Source organism: Gopherus flavomarginatus, chromosome 14 (assembly GCF_025201925.1).
Source record: "Gopherus flavomarginatus isolate rGopFla2 chromosome 14, rGopFla2.mat.asm, whole genome shotgun sequence".
Taxonomy (NCBI): Eukaryota; Metazoa; Chordata; order Testudines; family Testudinidae; genus Gopherus; species Gopherus flavomarginatus.
This window is the reverse complement of record NC_066630.1, coordinates 109,848-127,045: the sequence shown is the minus strand read 5'-3', so window position 1 is coordinate 127,045 and position 17,198 is coordinate 109,848. Positions and strand designations below refer to the sequence as shown.

The window sequence follows — 17,198 nt, the reverse complement described above, 5'->3', positions numbered from 1 at the left end:
CGATCAAACAAAAGTTGCTTGGTAAAGTATTTCCTTGCATCTGTTCTGAGTTCATAGCATTTCAGTTTCATTAAGTGGAGGTTGCAGGGTTATACCTGGGAGTCTGCTGAAGTATCAGACTTTCAAGTGACTTGCATTTTTCCATATCTACTGTAGGTGTCAGCACATCTCATTTTTACCTGATGGTTTCCATGTTCAAGAGGTGAAAATGTTGCAGTCAAATCTTCAGTTTAAACATAGCCGCCATGCAATTCAGACAGCTCATGCTAATGGCAAAGCAAAGCTTGTTCCTTGTGGTGCCGGTGAGTGACTTGAACCAATTCCTTAAATACCCACAAAGAGCAAAGAGTAAATGGCATGACTTGGTACATTTGTCCTGAAGCCTGATCTCTTTAGGGTTTTATGCAGCAAGAGATCGCTTTTATGCCAAGACTTCATCATCATTAGTAATTATGATTAATATTAAATTATTCATACAGCTCCTGAAGTGTGCTGAAGACACTTCACAGAGGAATTGACATCAATAAGATTATGTCCTGGTTTCAGTTAGTTATGCATTCTCGTTGGTGTAGGAATGCAGGAGTTGCCATACTGGATCAGATCCACACCAGCTAGCAATTCCTATATATATATATAGAGAGAGAGAGAGAGTGAGAGAGAGAATACAAAATAGTATTATGTAAAAGTTTTATTGGGACGAGTCTGAGATGTCTCCCATATTTATTGATGGCAGTGAGTGAGTTAAGCAGGTCATTGCGTGGTTTCACAGTTTATTCTCATGCCTTTGCAAAGTATTAAATGGATGTCACCACCACATGTGTAATATGCAGTTTCTCTCCATCTGTATACCACATGTACCATCTGCTACCATGTACTTCTCTGGCTTAGCTGAAAATTGACTTGGAATGTTTAATGGAGATGTGCCTGGAAATACTGACCCATGAAGAAAATTGGTGGAAGGATTGTAAACAAAATAATAGCCATGTCACAGGTTGGATGGGTGCTTAAATAAGCAGGTCCAGGTGCTCCCAGTTTGGCTAGTTAAGAGAGCAGGGCAACATCTGGGGCTATAAAGGGAGAGATTGTCAGTAAGGAAGTGGGAGCACAGCAGAGAGTCTGTTGGGAGGGGAGGCAGTGGGAACCTTTTCGGAGTTAGGGGAGAGGGGCAAGCCCTGGGAGGTGTTGGTCAGTTAAAAGAGCAAGGAAGAATCCTGCAGGAGGGCCTGAATCAGGAAGGACTGAGATAAGCAAAGGGAAAATCCCCTGGGACCTGTAGCCTATCATGGGCTGAGGAACTGTTTTGTGTTTTACTTGTGTTTAGAAAATAAAACTGACCTGAAAAGAGACTCTGGATGTGGCAATAGCTCCTTCATGGGCTGAAGACATGCCAGCACTGTACGAACCACCTCTGGCCATTTGGTTGCCAAAGATTTCTGTGTTACAACTGGTTTGATTTAGCAACTTCATTGGTAGGGTAGAATGGGAAAGAAACAGTATATTAATAACATTCACTAAATTGGAGGATATTGCAAATGCCAGTGAGGCATATATTTAGCTACTGTGGTGATAAGGACTCGAAATAACTAAAATAGAGATTAGAAACATTTCCAGGAAATAACAAAATGAGATTTCTCTTGGAAAAATGCAGCTGATTCATCTGGGAAAAGATAATCTGAAGAGGAACCTTAGACGCAATAGTGCAATACTACAGCTAAAAAACCATTGCAATTTTGAGCTGCTCCCACAGAGGCATTGCATCAGGGAGCTGAACAGCAGTGGGTTCTCCGTATGCTTCTCGATACAACTGCATCTGTGCCATGTTATCAGGAAGACCAAAAAAAAGAGGGAATTCAGAGACAAACAAAAATAACTTATCATGAGGCTATAGAGATTCGTAAGGAGAGAGTAAAGGAGCTGTAGCTAGTCTATGCAATGATAAATTGGGTACATTATTGTTAGTGTTTTTTATTATTATTATTTATGTATTATATTACAATAGCACTCACACAGTGCTAGGCACTTTCAACCCGTATAAGAATATATAGTCCTAGCACCAGAGACCTTACAATCTAAGATGAGTAGAAACAGACAAAAGTATAGGGGAGAGGGATAGATAGATATCAACTTTTCCTTGTTCTTCTACTGAGCCTTTATTTGTTCGCTAATTTCTGATATAACTTTTAAGGATATGTCTACCAATATTTGAAAGATATATGTGTAAAAAAGGTTGAGGAATTATTTAAGGTGGGGTGGAGGTGGGGGGAGGCAGCAGCAAGAATATAGGCTGACTAATATGCAAAACTTTTGCCATGAGATGGAATATTCCGCAATCTAATATCTCAACAAAGCAAGGGGAAGCCTGGTTGTCTGGGTTACTTAAAATGTTTTTGGCCAAAACATGACAGAATATATTGAAGGGAACTCTCCTGCCTTGTGGAGAAGAGAGACTAAGGGCCAGATGTTAAAGGTATTTAGGTGTCTAAAGATGTAAATAGATGCTTCTGAAAATCCCACTAGGTGCCTATCAGCATCTTTAGATTCTTATATACCTTTGAAAATCTGCCCCTAGATGACTTGATTGGTCTTTGCCATCTCTAATTTTTTGTCTGTCTCAGGAGTCTAGTGGGTTATTGGGAAGGGAAGGAATGTTTAATCAAAATGTTTCTGTATGAAACTCCAGACTCATCCCTGATGGGACTGGAAAGATTACAATGCTAGTGGCATTTTCATTTAAGTTTACCTGAATTAGTCTGGGTAATGGTGTATTGGCATCACAAACCCTTCTGATTTGCAGTATTGAGAGTTGTGATTTTCTGTTGAGAATCTCCTTGTTCATGATCTTTTTTCCCCAGCTATCAGCTGGAGTGCTGTCCCTGAGCAACCTCTAGATGTCACCTCAAATGGCTTCAAGCAGGGAACAACAAAGAAAGGAATCGGAAGTCGCCAGACCAGGTGTGGTGGTAGTAAGGGCTTGTGATGTCCCTCTGGGAGTGTATCCTTAACATTTAAAAAAAAGTAAAATTACTGGAGATATAGCTATATCTCCTAGAACTGGAAGAGACCTCAAATGGTCATTGAGTCCAGACCCCTGTCTTCACTAGCAGGACCAAGTACTGATTTTTGCCCTAGATCCCTAAGTGGCCCCCTCAAGGATTGAACTCACAACCCTGGGTTTAGCAGGCCAATGCTCAAACCACTGAGCTATCCCTCCCCTCATCCCTTCTTATCAATGTATGTTCCCCTCTCTTTTTTACTTTGACATAGAGTGTGGTGCATAGAGACTGTGGGTATCATTGGGGGTAAAGCAATGGGGAAGAAATCCCCACGTTTGTTCCATCCCAGACCATGCTTCTAATGCACAGAATAGAGAGTAGGGACGGGACAGGTTCAATCTATGTGTTTATAGGCTTAACCCCTTCACTGAGATGTTTCTTGTTACCTTTGCCTAATAGAATTTTTCTAATAATTAAAGCAAGGGGGGATATTTTTAAATGAAATCAGAATCTTTTGTTGATGACGTAGACTAAATTGTCATTCTCTGCCTAGCAGAGGGCAGTGGCCTCCATCCTGGTTATTGGGTAGGAGAGGAGCCTGTTATTTGACAGAATTGTCACATGTGGTCATCCCCTTTTTGGTGAGAATTTTTCCAGTGTTCCTTTATTGTTGGAGTAATTGATTTCTTTGGTTGCACTTGTTTGAGATGTGTGTTTTCCCTTGCAGGCTGCAAATCTTATTTCTGCCTGCTTTGTGTGAAGTGTAATCACTTTATTGGAAGCTGGAACACTTGTGGTTTATTTCTAGCACTTCTGTCTTACTTTTTCCCATGACACTTGCTCTTCTGTGGTCATTAACATGTCAAAAATGGAAGCTGACCTCTGTCCTCAAGGCTGTACTTTTTAGACGAGATTGCTCTTTTGTCCTGTCCTGACCAGTTTGGCATGAAAAATTTCTTACGGTATTATCATAGAATCACTGAACTGGAAGGGACCTCGAGAAGTCATCTAGTCCAGTCCCTTGCACTCAAGGCAGGACTAAGTATTATCTAGACCATCTCTGACAGGTGTTTGTCCAACCTGTTCTTAAAAATCCCAAACGATGGAGATCCCACAGCCTCCCTGGGCAATTTATTCCAGTGCTTAACCACTCTCACAGTTAGGAAGTTTTTCCTAATGTCCAACCTAAACTGCCCTTGCTGCAATTTACACCCATTGCTTCTTGTCCTATCCTCAGAGGTTAAGAACAATAATTTTTCTCCCTCTCTTTCTAACAACCTTTTATGTACTTGAAAACTGTTATCATGTCCCCTCTGTCTACTCTTCATAAGACTAAACAAACCCAGTTTTTTCAATCTTCCCTCATAGGCCATGTCTTCTAGACCTTTAATCATTCTTGTTGCTTTTCTCTGGACTTTCTCCAATTTGTCCACATCTTTCCTGAAATGTGGCACTGAGAATTGGACACAATACTCCAGTTGAGGCCTAATCAGCATGGAGTAGAGTGAAAGAATTACTTCTCTTATCTTGCTTACAGTACTCCTGCTAACACATTCCAGAATTATGTTTTTTTTTTTTTTTGCAACAGCGTTACACTGTTGATTCATATTTAGCTTGTGATCCACTATGACCCCCAGATCTCTTTCTGCAGTACTCCTACCTAGGCAGTCATTTCCCATTTTGTATGTGTGCAACTGATTGTTCCTTTCTAAGTGGAGTACTTTGCATTTGTCCTTATTAAATTTATGCTATTTACTTCAGACCATTGTCCAGATCATTTTGTATTTTAATCCTATCCTCCAAAGCACTTGCAACCTCTCCCAGCTTGGTATAGTCTTCAAACTTTGTGTACTCTCTATGCCATTATCTAAATCATTGATGAAGATATTGAACAGAATTGGACCCAGAACCGATCCCTGCGGGACCCCACTCGATATGCCCTTCCAGCATGTCTGTGAACCACTGGTTATTACTCTCTGGGAACGATTTTCCAACCAGTTATGCACCCACCTTATAGTAGCTGAATCTAGGTTGTATTTCCCTTGTTTGTTTATGAGAAGGTCATGTGAGCCAGTATCAAAATCCTTACTAAAGTCAAGATATACCACTTCACCCCTATCTACAAGGTTTGTTACCCTGTCAAAGAAAGCTATCAGGTTGGTTTGACACGAGTACAGAAGTTAAACTGACTGGTCTGTAATTCCCTGGGTTGTCCTTATTACCCTTTTTATAGATAGGCACTATATTTGCCTTTTTCCAGTCTTCTAGAATGTCTCCCATCTTCCATGACTTTTGAAAGATAATTGCTAATGGCTCAGATATCTCCTCAGTCAGCTCCTTGAGAATTCTAGGATGCATTTCATCAGGCCCTGGTGAGTTGAAGACATCTAACTTATCTAAGTAATTTTTGACTTGTTCTTTCCCTATTTTAGACTCTGATCCTACCTCATTTTCACTGGCAATCACTATGTCAGATGCCCAATCACCACCACCCTTCTTGGTGAAAACCAGAACAAAGAAGTCATTAAGCACCTCTGCCATTTCCATATTTTCTGTTATTGTCTTTCCCCCCTCATTGACTATCAGCCTACTCTGTCCTTGGTCTTGCTCATGATTCTAATGTATTTGTAGAATGTTTTCTTCTTTCCTTTTATGTCCGTAGCTAGTTTGATCTTGTTTTGTGCCTTGGCTTTTTAAATTTTGTCCCTACATACTTGTGTTGTTTATATTCATCCTTTGTAATTTGACCTAGTTTCCACTTTTTGCAGGACTCTTTTTGAGGTTTAGATCATTGAAGATCTCCTGGTTAAGCCAGGTTGGTCTCTTGCCATATTTCCTATCTTTCCCATGCAGTGTGATAGTTTGCTCTTGTGCCTTTAATAATGTCTCTTTGAAAAACTTTTGAAAAATTGCACTACTTTGGATGAGACTGCTGGTTTCTGTAACATGAATGTGTCTGGGGATTGACACATTGAAGATGCTGATAAGTTGGGATGTGATAGCTCAGAATTGATGATGGGATATAGAGACTTTTGCCTGTGGGTTGCTGGTTCAATTCCAGTTCAGGTGAGTGATGACCAAAAGTTGCTGCTTGTTCAGTAGCCTGTTTGAAAGTAGACTCATAAACTTTAAGGTTAGAAGGGACCATAGTGATCATCTAGTCTGACCTCCTCTACAGTGCAGGCCACAGAACCTCGCCCATGCCTGAAATAGAACTCTAACCAAATTACTGAAGTCCTCAAATCATGGTTTAAAGTCTTCAAGTTATAGAGAATTCACCATTTACACTAGTTTAAACCTGCACATGACCTGTGACCCAGGCTACAGAGGAAGTCAAAAAGCCCCCAGGGTCTCAGCCAATCTGACCTGGAGGAAAATTCCTTCCTGATCTCAAATATGGTGATCAGTTAGACCCTGAGCATGTAGGCAAAACCCACCAGGCAGATAAATGGGAAAATAGTTGGCAGTCTTGGCCATGTTCTGGTACTGTAGTCAGGTGTTCACATCACCAATCCCTTAACTGGTGCCTTGTATGGCCTGTCTGTTTTCCCATAGGCTGGGAGCTGAGCAGTAGTGAGTGAGGTGATAGGGAGGAGAATCCTAGATTTAGTCTTACGGAAGGAAAGTAGGAGAAAAATCTCCTTGACTTAGAACTGCTGTTTACCTTTATTAAAAGCCCACTGTACAATGTTTCCAGCTCCTCTAGGAACAGGAGGACCAAGAGCTTAAGTTATAAAGTGTGGTATTTGGGAGAAAATAATATAGATGATCCTATTTGACTTTTTAAGTATTTTTGTAAATTGTTTGTACATTTTATACAAATTATTTGTATGTACAGTGAGAGGAACCAGCCAGAGACACAAGCCCATGGGAGCAGAACCAGGAACCTTTTGGACCTATGGATCCTTAGATCTTTCTGCAATTTAATTGGACTCTTCCTGCTCTGTGCTGATTGGCTGGTTGTTCCATCCCTCTCTCAGTCTCCTCCCCTCATCTTCACTCTACGCCTGCCTCTTTGACCCTCTTCTCCCCTGCCCTGTCCCCCTCATTCCCCTTCCCTTTAGCTTAACTCCTCTTAAGTAGCCCCCCTATCTGCCTTCCTCCCCGTTCCTCCCCAAAAGTGGAACTAGCATGCTGTTTGCTGTCATCACATTGCTCACTCTGCTGGTGTGTTCTATTCCTTCCCCCACCCTGTGTCTATCTGGTCTTGTTACACTGTTAAGGTCTTCAGGGCAGGGACTGTCTGCTGCTCTTTATTTATACAGCGCCTGGTCCTGTTCTTGGCAGGCCGTTAGGCACTGTCATAATAAACATGTTAAATAATAATACCTGCTCCTAGAACTGTGGATAAGTGCACTTTATATAATTGCAATAAAGTCAGACCAGAGAGGCCAAGAACTGAATGGACTATGGAGGTTGAATTAACCTCTCATCCTGAACGGGTGAGCTGATGGGTGGTGTGGGGGAAGCTTACAAGACTGTGCTCCATACTATATCTATTCTATGGCTAAGTAGGACTCTCTCCATTTGCACTAATTTAACACATTTGAAAAAAACATCCAGTGTTGATTGACCTGCAAAGAGGTGTGTTTACCCTTTTCTTTCTTTTTGACTAAAGCGCAAAAGTTTATTTTCTAACGTAAAGGCTTAGTTTGTTACATTAAAAATTCATGTCTTGTCTACTGTTTTTCATGGAAGACTTTATGGATGACTATTACTACTAAAATTATATAATTGGCTCTTTATGGCATTTAGGATTATGACATAACAGATATAAAGGAAGTGAAACCTGATTAACTGAAGGAGGAAGCAGTTTTATACAGTCTTTTTTTTTTTTTTTTGGCTTTTATTAATAAAAATTAACCAAACCACTAAACAGAATAAATTATCTTTGTTAAAGGCTCAATATTCTAAGCATTCATTTAAGTCTGAAGGCATTCCCCATTCTACTTTCCTGGGTTCTCCAAAAAGTCTTCTGGCAAAAACAGGGAAGAGAAGACTTGATATTCCTGCTATTTCTAAGGTTAAAAAATTGTCAGGAAAAAACCTATTTAACAAACTCAACCTTCTAGGCCTTCCTTATAAATCATCATTTTCAAATGGCACTCACTTTCCTTATTTACTGATGGGCCTTTTGATGTCACATTACTATACCGTCCGAGTGCCTCGCAGCCAGTAACGAGTGTGTCTGCCTGGCACCCCGTGAGGCAGGGCAGGATTTTTATCCCCTTCGCCCCCATCTGTCTTATTGAGGGTTTTTATTCATGATAAATAATGTAATTGTTGGCAGTTCTGTCAAAGTCCTGTGGGTTGTTCTCTTGTTCAATGTTTGGTGCTGAGCCCCTTGTGTCTGATATGGATGTGGGCTGGCAGGGGCACAGTCTCGTGCACAGGATGCTGGGGGGATATTGAAATGTCCCTGTCATAAACAGATAGCTAAGGGTTAATGTCTCTTTCACCTGGAAAGAAGTAACCTGAAACACCTGACCAGAGGACCAATCAGGAAACAAGACTTTTTCAAATCTGGGACTAGGTTATGACATGAGTGGCAGCGTTTGTGGGAAAGATAGAATCCAGAAGCCAGTAGGAATATTATATTTTTCTTTTCTCTGCTAGGGGCTTTTAAGCAGAGAGAAACAGTTTGGTTTTAAAAGGAACCAGAGAGATTTTTTTTTCTGCTCTCTCTGGCAGTTGTGGCTTGCATATTAAGCAAGGAACCATTAAGGAGCTATTAAGGGTCTTTTGTCACACAATAGCACTCCCATTAGGAGGCAATTACCAGCACTATACACATGCAAATAAATTGGTTTTTCTGGTTTACTTTACATTTAAAAGATTAGCTAGAGGAAGAAAGGGAAAAAGGCACTGTTGCTAGGCAGACCCCAGGAGGCAACAGAGAACCTGCAATTCAGAAGATAAACACCAGAGGGCACCCCAACACAAGAAAACAGGAACCATGCCTAACAAGACAAAAATGGAGGCTGAAGAACAAATCAAAGACGCCGAGCACAGGCGAGATATGGAAAAAAAATACAGGAACTAGAAATAAAACAAAAAGAGAGAGAGCTGAGAGAAAGAGAAAGAGAGGCAACTCACAAACAAGAGATGGAAAGGCTACAAAAACAAGAAGAAGCCAACAATGCAGCCCACCAACGAGAGTTGGAAAAACAGAGGGAGGCCCACCGACAGGCCATGGAATTAGAAAAGGCTAAGCAACAGGCTCCAGCCAATCCTAACAACCCTTCACCAATTATGGTTCCACATCCCAGGAAATTTCCCACCTACAAGGCAGGTGATGACACTGAGGCCTTCTTGGAAAATTTTGAAAGAGCCTGTCTTGGGTACTGTATCTCTGAAGACCAGTACATGGTAGAATTGAGGCCACAGCTCGGTGGACCTTTAGCAGAGGTGGCAGCTGAAATGCCTAAGGAGAACATGAACGACTATAAACTTTTTCAAACCAAGGCCAGATACAGAATGGGGATCACTCTGGATCATGCCCGTCGGCGTTTCAGAACCCAAAAGTGGAAACCAGATGTGTCATTTCCCAAACACGCCTACTACGTTGGGAAAAATTATGAGGCCTGGATATCAGGACACAATGTTAAATCCTTGGAAGAACTGCACCTCCTCATACAAATGGAGCAGTTCTTGGATGGTGTTCCTGAGGACATAACACGGTACATACAAGATGGAAAACCCAAAAATCTTGCTGAGGCAGGGGAGATTGGAGCCAGATGGATGGAAGTGGCAGAAAGCAAGAAAGCTACTTTCAAGGGGAATGAATACCCAGAGGGCACACCAACCATAAACCCTACAACCGAGGACAGCCAAAGACCTACAACCCAAGTAAAGCCACAGATGCCCTATTCTTCCACCTCACCAGTCTCCTGTAACTCACCTCGACCCAGTGACCCATCAGATGGAAGATGCTTTAAGTGTAATGAACTGGGACATATCAAGGCCAACTGCCCAAAGACCACCAATCGAGTGCAGTTCATTACACCTCCGTCACACCAAAGATCCCCAGGCCCAGATGCCTCTCAAATACCCTTGGAGCGAAGGGAAAATTTGAGAGTGGGCGGAAAGAAGGTTACTGCGTGGAGAGACACGGGGGCACAAGTGTCAGCTATCCACCAATCCTTCGTCGACCCCAAATTCATCAACCCAAAGGCCCAAGTGACAATTTACCCCTTCATGTCACAAGCTGTAGACTTGCCTACAGCTAAACTGCCTGTCCAGTACAAAGGCTGGTCAGGAATGTGGACTTTTGCAGTCTGACAACTATCCCATCCCCATGCTACTGGGGGAAGACTTGGCCAACCAGGTGAAGCAGGCCAAGAGAGTGGGAATGGTTACACGTAGCCAAACCAGGCAAGCTTCCAAACCCATTTCTGTTCCTGAGCCGTCCACAGATGCCCCGTCTGTGTTACCAGAGACCCAGACAGAGGTAGTGGACCCGGATTCCATGCCAACCACTGAAACAGCCACAGCACCTCCAGTCCCAGGCCCGGAACTGGAACAGCAACCAGCAAGTGCAACCACATCTTCAAACTCAACGCCAGAGGGCGCCAGCGAGCCAGAACTGACAGAAGCAACAGACAGCCATACCCAAAAGGCTCAGCCAGAGCCTGAAATACCTTCAGGTGCACCAGCGGAGAGCGGTTCACCAGCAACGGAAACAACCCCATCACCTACATCGCTTCCAGAGGGATCAAGCCCAAGTCCACAGTCTGAGGAAGAACTGGTGACCCCAGCCTCAAGGGAACAGTTCCAGACTGAGCAGGAAGCAGATGACAGCCTTCAGAAAGCTTGGGCGGCGGCACGGAGCACCCCACCGCCTCTCAGCTCTTCTAATCGATCCCGGTTTGTTATAGACCAAGGACTTTTATACAAGGAGTTTCTTTCTGGTGGACACCGGGAAGAATGGCAGCCGCAAAAACAGTTGGTGGTTCCAACTAAGTTCCAACTAAGTACCGGGGCAAGCTCTTAAGCTTAGCCCATGATCATCCCAGTGGCCATGCTGGGGTGAACAGAACCAAGGACCGGTTGGGGAAGTCCTTCCACTGGGAGGGGATGGGCAAGGACGTTGCCAAGTATGTCCGGTCTTGTGAGGTATGCCAAAGAGTGGGAAAACCCCAAGACCAGGTCAAGGCCCCTCTCCAGCCACTCCCCATAATTGAGGTCCCATTTCAGCGAGTAGCTGTGGATATTCTGGGTCCTTTTCCAAAAAAGACACCCAGAGGAAAGCAGTACGTACTGACTTTCGTGGACTTCGCTACCCGATGGCCGGAAGCAGTAGCTCTAGGCAACACCAGGGCTAACACTGTGTGCCTGGCCCTAACAGACATTTTTGCCAGGGTAGGTTGGCCCTCCGACATCCTTACAGATTCAGGATCTAATTTCCTGGCAGGGACCATGCAAAAACTGTGGGAAACTCATGGGGTGAACCACTTGGTTGCCACCCCGTACCACCATCAAACCAATGGCCTGGTGGAAAGGTTTAATGGAACTTTGGGGGCCATGATACGTAAATTTGTCAACGAACACTCCAATAATTGGGACCTAGTGTTGCAGCAGTTGCTGTTTGCCTACAGGGTTGTACCACATCCCAGTTTAGGGTTTTCACCGTTTGAACTTGTGTATGGTCACGAGGCTAAGGGGCCATTACAGTTGGTGAAGCAGCAATGGGAGGGGTTTACGCCTTCTTCAGGAACTAACATTCTGGACTTTGTAAGCAACCTAGAAAGCACCCTCCGAAACTCTTTAGCCCTTGCTAGAGAAAACCTAAAGGATGCTCAGGAAGAGCAAAAGGCCTGGTATGACAAACATATCAGAGAACGTTCCTTCAAAGTAGGAGACCAGGTTATGGTCTTGAAGGCGCAACAGGCCCATAAGATGGAAGCATCATGGGAAGGGCCATTCACGGTCCAAGAACGCCTGGGAACTGTGAACTACCTCATAGCATTTCCCAATTCCTCACTAAAGCCCAGAGTGTACCATGTTAATTCTCTCAAGCCTTTCTATTCCAGAGACTTACAGGTTTGTCAGTTTACAGTCCAGGGAGATGATGCTGAGTGGCCTGACGGTGTCTACTACGACGGGAAAAAAAGACGGTGGTGTGGAAGAGGTGAACCTCTCAACCACCCTGGAACGTCTGCAGTGGCGACAAATCAAGGAGCTGTGCACTAGCTTCGCCCCATTGTTCTCAGCCACCCCAGGACGGACTGAACGGGCATACCACTCCATTGACACAGGTAATGCTCACCCCATTAGAACCCCACCCTACCGGGTGTCTCCTCATGCCCAAGCTGCTATAGAACGGGAGATCCAGAACATGCTACAGATGGGTATAATCCGCTCATCTACCAGTGCATGGGCATCTCCAGTGGTTCTGGTACCCAAACCAGATGGGGAAATACGCTTTTGTGTGGACTACCGTAAGCTAAATGCGGTAACTCGTCCGGACAACTATCCAATGCCACGCACCGATGAGCTATTGGAGAAGTTGGGACGTGCCCAGTTCATCTCTACAATAGACTTAACCAAAGGGTACTGGCAAGTACCGCTAGATGAACCTGCCAAGGAGAGGTCAGCATTCGTCACCCATGCGGGGGTGTATGAATTTAATGTCCTTCCTTTCAGGCTGCGAAATGCACCCGCCACCTTCCAGAGGCTGGTAGATGGTCTACTAGCAGGACTGGGAGAATATGCAGTTGCCTACCTCGATGATGTGGCCATTTTTTTCAGACTCCTGGCCCAAACACCTACTACACCTGGAAAAGGTCTTTGAGCGCATCATGCAGGCCGGACTGACTGTTAAGGCCAAAAAGTGTCAAATAGGCCAAAACAGAGTGACTTACCTGGGGCACCAGATGGGTCGAGGAACCATAAACCCCCTACAGGCCAAGGTGGATGCTATCCAAAAGTGGCCTGTCCCAAGGTCAGAGAAACAGGTCCAATCCTTCTTAGGCTTGGCCGGGTACTACAGGCGATTTGTACCACACTACAGCCAGATCGCTGCCCCACTGACCGACCTGACCAAAAAGACCCAGCCAAATGCAGTTAACTGGACTGATGAGTGTCAAAAGGCCTTTACCCAGCTTAAGGCGACGCTCATGTCTGACCCTGTGCTCAGGGCCCCGGATTTTGACAAGCCATTCTTAGTAACTACGGTTGTATCTGAGCGTGGTATAGGAGCAGTTCTCATGCAGGAAGGACCAGATCACAACTTCCATCCTGTCGTGTTTCTCAGCAAGAAACTGTCTGAGAGGGAAAGTCACTGGTCAGTCAGTGAAAAGGAATGCTACGCCATTGTGTATGCCCTGGAAAAGCTACGCCCATATGTTTGGGGACGGGGGTTCCAGCTACAAACTGACCATGCTGCACTAAAGTGGCTTCATACTGCCAAGGGGAACAACAAGAAACTTCTTCGTTGGAGTTTAGCTCTCCAAGATTTTGATTTTGAAATTCAGCACATTTCAGGAGCTTCTAACAAAGTAGCTGATGCTCTCTCCCATGAGAGTTTCCCAGAATCCAGTAGTTAAAAAGTGTTCTTAAAATGCAACAGTCTGTTCGTTATATACTTAGTGGTATATGTAAAGGTGCATGTGTTGTATTAATCTGTTTATTTTAAAGTTCTAGGAGGAAATCGCCACCAGTGAGCTTCCCCACTGTCTGCAATTTGGGGGGCGTGTCATAAACAGATAGCTAAGGGTTAATGTCTCTTTCACCTGGAAAGAAGTAACCTGAAACACCTGACCAGAGGACCAATCAGGAAACAAGACTTTTTCAAATCTGGGACTAGGTTATGACAGTCCCCTCTGCAGTCTGACATAGTACTGGCTAGGATAGCTTTACAGCTTGCTTCTTGGACAACGTAGCTCTTTATCAATGTATCACTTCAAGTGAAGGGAAAGGAGAGTGGGGAGCTTGGATGGAACAGCAGAAGTTAAATCATTACGGATCCCTTTACATTGTTCAAGAAATTAACAAAGGGTCTTTGTCTGGGCTGTACTAATGTGAATTGTAAAAGTAAGCATACCATTCCAGACTCCCATGCCACTGCTGAACGCAGACAGAAAGAGAGAGGCCAGAAAATGCTCCTTATAAAAATTCTGATTCGCTTTTCAATAGTATCCCACTGCTGTCTTTTGTCAGGGTACACTAGCCTACGGCTGTTCTAAGGTGATTGTATGAATGATTACCTCTCCCTTTTGGCTTTCCATGACTGTTCCTTTCTCATCATTTCACTCCTTTCACTTCTCTAGCAAACTCATTATTAAAAAATTTAAAACTATAATTAGAAAACCAATTCTAAATTATCTCAGAAACCTACAGAACTGTTAATTGTAGTTATATTTTATCTTTATGGCCTCTGTCTAAATATTTATAAAATTAACGCCATTTTGTGGTTTGAACATGGAATAACTTTGTAAACGCCCTAAAAAATTCATGCCAGATAGTGTTTATAACTAACCAGACTTTTCCAGTAAGTGAAGTTAGTTACTGTCACTTCCACAAGGCGTAGAATGGAAGCAGGGAACCATTTTCTCCAACATATTAACCTCATCTGCAAAACTCTTTAAGGTTTTACAAACAAACGAAAGCACATTTGTTTAAAAGTTCCTTTCTTGTGGCATCCTCTTCTTCTCCCTGAGAGCAATTCTAGATGTACAAGACTCTGGGAGGTGGCTAGTCATTTGTAAGCTTGTCCTAGGCAAAGCGTTTATAACTGAGGGAAGGAGCAAATTATCAATCATTGCTGTAGGCCTAATGACACAGGTGTCCACAGCAAAAACGCTGTTTTATTTATCCTACAGCTGATGATTGAATTCAGTTTCCTCTTCCTATTAGGTCCCGGATCTGTAAGGTGGAACTTTTCCATGTATTCCAAAGGCTGATGGCTAGTATTTCACAGGAGAATCTGCCAGAATCTCTCAGGTGAGGAATTACTCTTTCTGATTGGTTATAAGGAGAATCTCAACAGATCCCAAGAGTGGCTTTGATGAAACCAGAGGCTGCCAATATAATGAAATTTTATTTCTGCTGGGATCAGCATTAAAATTTGACTTTTTAAGGCTACAACATTTGGATATTGGCAAATGCGGTATGTGCTTTCTTACATCTGCTACCCAGTTGGAGTTAGCAGTAATGTACTTCTTGTATTCAAGTGAGACCATGGTATGAAAAAGATTTGGGGGGACTTGCTAGTTCAGGTGAGCAAGGATGAGAAACAGTCGGGTTAAAATCCAGCCAGTGTTGGCACAGACAGAAACCAGTAGTGATAATTAGCCACTGTTTGGAATCTGTGAAATGATTAGATGGGTCTCAGTGCATTTCCTAGTGCACAGGTGTCCACATCACAAAAATCACTGTTGTAGCTGTTACTAATTGCTAGTAAAAGCACTAGTGTCAGCAGAGAGAAGTCAAGGGTTAAAAGCTTCTCCATTCAGGTCACAGCGAAGGCCCATGGGGAGTGAGGGCCGGTGTGAACAGCTCATGTATCTGCTTTGTGTATCTAGACTTTTGCTAAAAGCAGAAGCTCTTACCTAGTGGGAATTTCATTATGTTACTAAAGAAAGCAATGCATACGTTTTTAGGCCAGAAGAACCATTCTGATCATCTAGTCTGCCCTGCATATAATACCACAAGCCATAGAACTCTGTCTACCACTGCTGCAGCAAACCTATAACTTCTGGTTGAACTCTAGATCATATATGTTAGAAAGAGACCTCTCATCTTGATTTCATGATTCCAAGTGATGATGAATCTACCACATCCATTATTAAACTGTTCCAAAGGTTAAATATCCCAACTGTTTGGAAAAAAGTCTTCTTTCCAGTTAGAATTTTTCAACTTCCCCCTATTGGATTTCATTTATGCTTTTGTCAGAAGGCTTAAAGATCCCTGAGAAATCTTCTCCCCATGTAGATATTGCAGACTGTGATCTAGTTGCCCCATAACCTTATATTTGTAAAAGCAGCAAAGAATCCTGTGGCACCTTATAGACTAACAGACGTTTTGGAGCATGAGCTTTCGTGGGTGAATACCCACTTCCTCAGATGCATGTAATGGAAATATCCAGGGGCAGGTATATATATGTGTGCTAGCAAGCAAGCTAGAGATAACGAGGTCCGTTCAGTCAGGGAGGATGAGGCCCTGTTCTAGCAGTTGAGGTGTGAAAACCAAGAGAGGAGAAACTGGTTCTGTAATTGGCAAGCCATTCACAGTCTTTGTTCAATCCTGAGCTGATGGTGTCAAATTTGCAGATGAACTGAAGCTCAGCGGTTTCTCTTTGAAGTCTGGTCCTGAAGTTTTTTTGCTGCAGAATGGCCACCTTAAGGTCTGCTATAGTGTGGCCAGGGAGGTTGAAGTGCTCTCCTACAGGTTTTTGTATATTGCCATTCCTAATGTCTGATTTGTGTCCATTTATCCTTTTCCGTAGAGACTGTCCAGTTTGGCCGATGTACATAGCAGAGGGGCATTGCTGGCATATGATGGCGTATATTACATTGGTGGATGTGCAGGTTAATGAACCAGTGATGGTGTGGCTGATCTGGTTAGGTCCTGTGATGGTGTTGCTGGTGTAGATATGTGGGCAGAGTTGGCATCGAGGTTTGTTGCACGGATTGGTTCCTGAGCTAGAGTTATTATGGTGTGGTGTGCAGTTACTGGTGAGAATATGTTTCAGGTTGGCAGGTTGTCTGTGGGCAAGGATTGGCCTGCCACCCAAGGCCTGTGAAAGTGTGGGATCATTGTCCAGGATGGGTTGTAGATCCTTGATGATGCGTTGGAGGGGTTTTAGCTGGGGGCTGTATGTGATGGCCAGTGGAGTCCTGTTGGTTTCTCTCTTGGGTTTGTCTTGTACAATACCCGCACGAGGAAATAAGGAAACAGATCAACAGAGCCAGACGTGTACCCAGAAGCCTCCTACTGCAAGACAAACCCAAGAGAGAAACCAACAGGACTCCACTGGCCATCACATACAGCCCCCAGCTAAAACCCCTCCAACGCATTATCAAGGATCTACAACCCATCCTGGACAATGATCCCACACTTTCACAGGCCTTGGGTGGCAGGCCAATCCTTGCCCACAGACAACCTGCCAACCTGAAACATATTCTCACCAGTAACTGCACACCACACCATAATAACTCTAGCTCAGGAACCAATCCATGCAACAAACCTCGATGCCAACTCTGC

The 17,198-nt window shown here is 43.6% G+C and overlaps 2 protein-coding genes across 5 annotated transcripts in view; one reads left to right on the top strand and one right to left on the bottom strand.

Annotated features, from left to right (window-relative positions):
• Positions 1 to 17,198, bottom strand: part of IST1 (IST1 factor associated with ESCRT-III) — a 578,781-nt gene that overhangs the window by 502,040 nt on the left and 59,543 nt on the right. The window lies entirely within an intron of this gene.
• ADAT1 (adenosine deaminase tRNA specific 1) overlaps positions 1 to 17,198 on the top strand; it is a 45,010-nt gene that overhangs the window by 23,351 nt on the left and 4,461 nt on the right. For 3 of the 4 annotated variants that reach the window (XM_050922915.1, XM_050922914.1, XM_050922917.1), the window contains 3 exons: positions 157 to 302; positions 2,853 to 2,952; positions 14,850 to 14,936. In XM_050922915.1, the coding sequence (XP_050778872.1) occupies positions 157 to 302; positions 2,853 to 2,952; positions 14,850 to 14,936 (333 nt within the window). The remainder of the gene's footprint in view (positions 1 to 156; positions 303 to 2,852; positions 2,953 to 14,849; positions 14,937 to 17,198) is intronic. The other variant, XM_050922916.1, reaches the window with a different exon arrangement.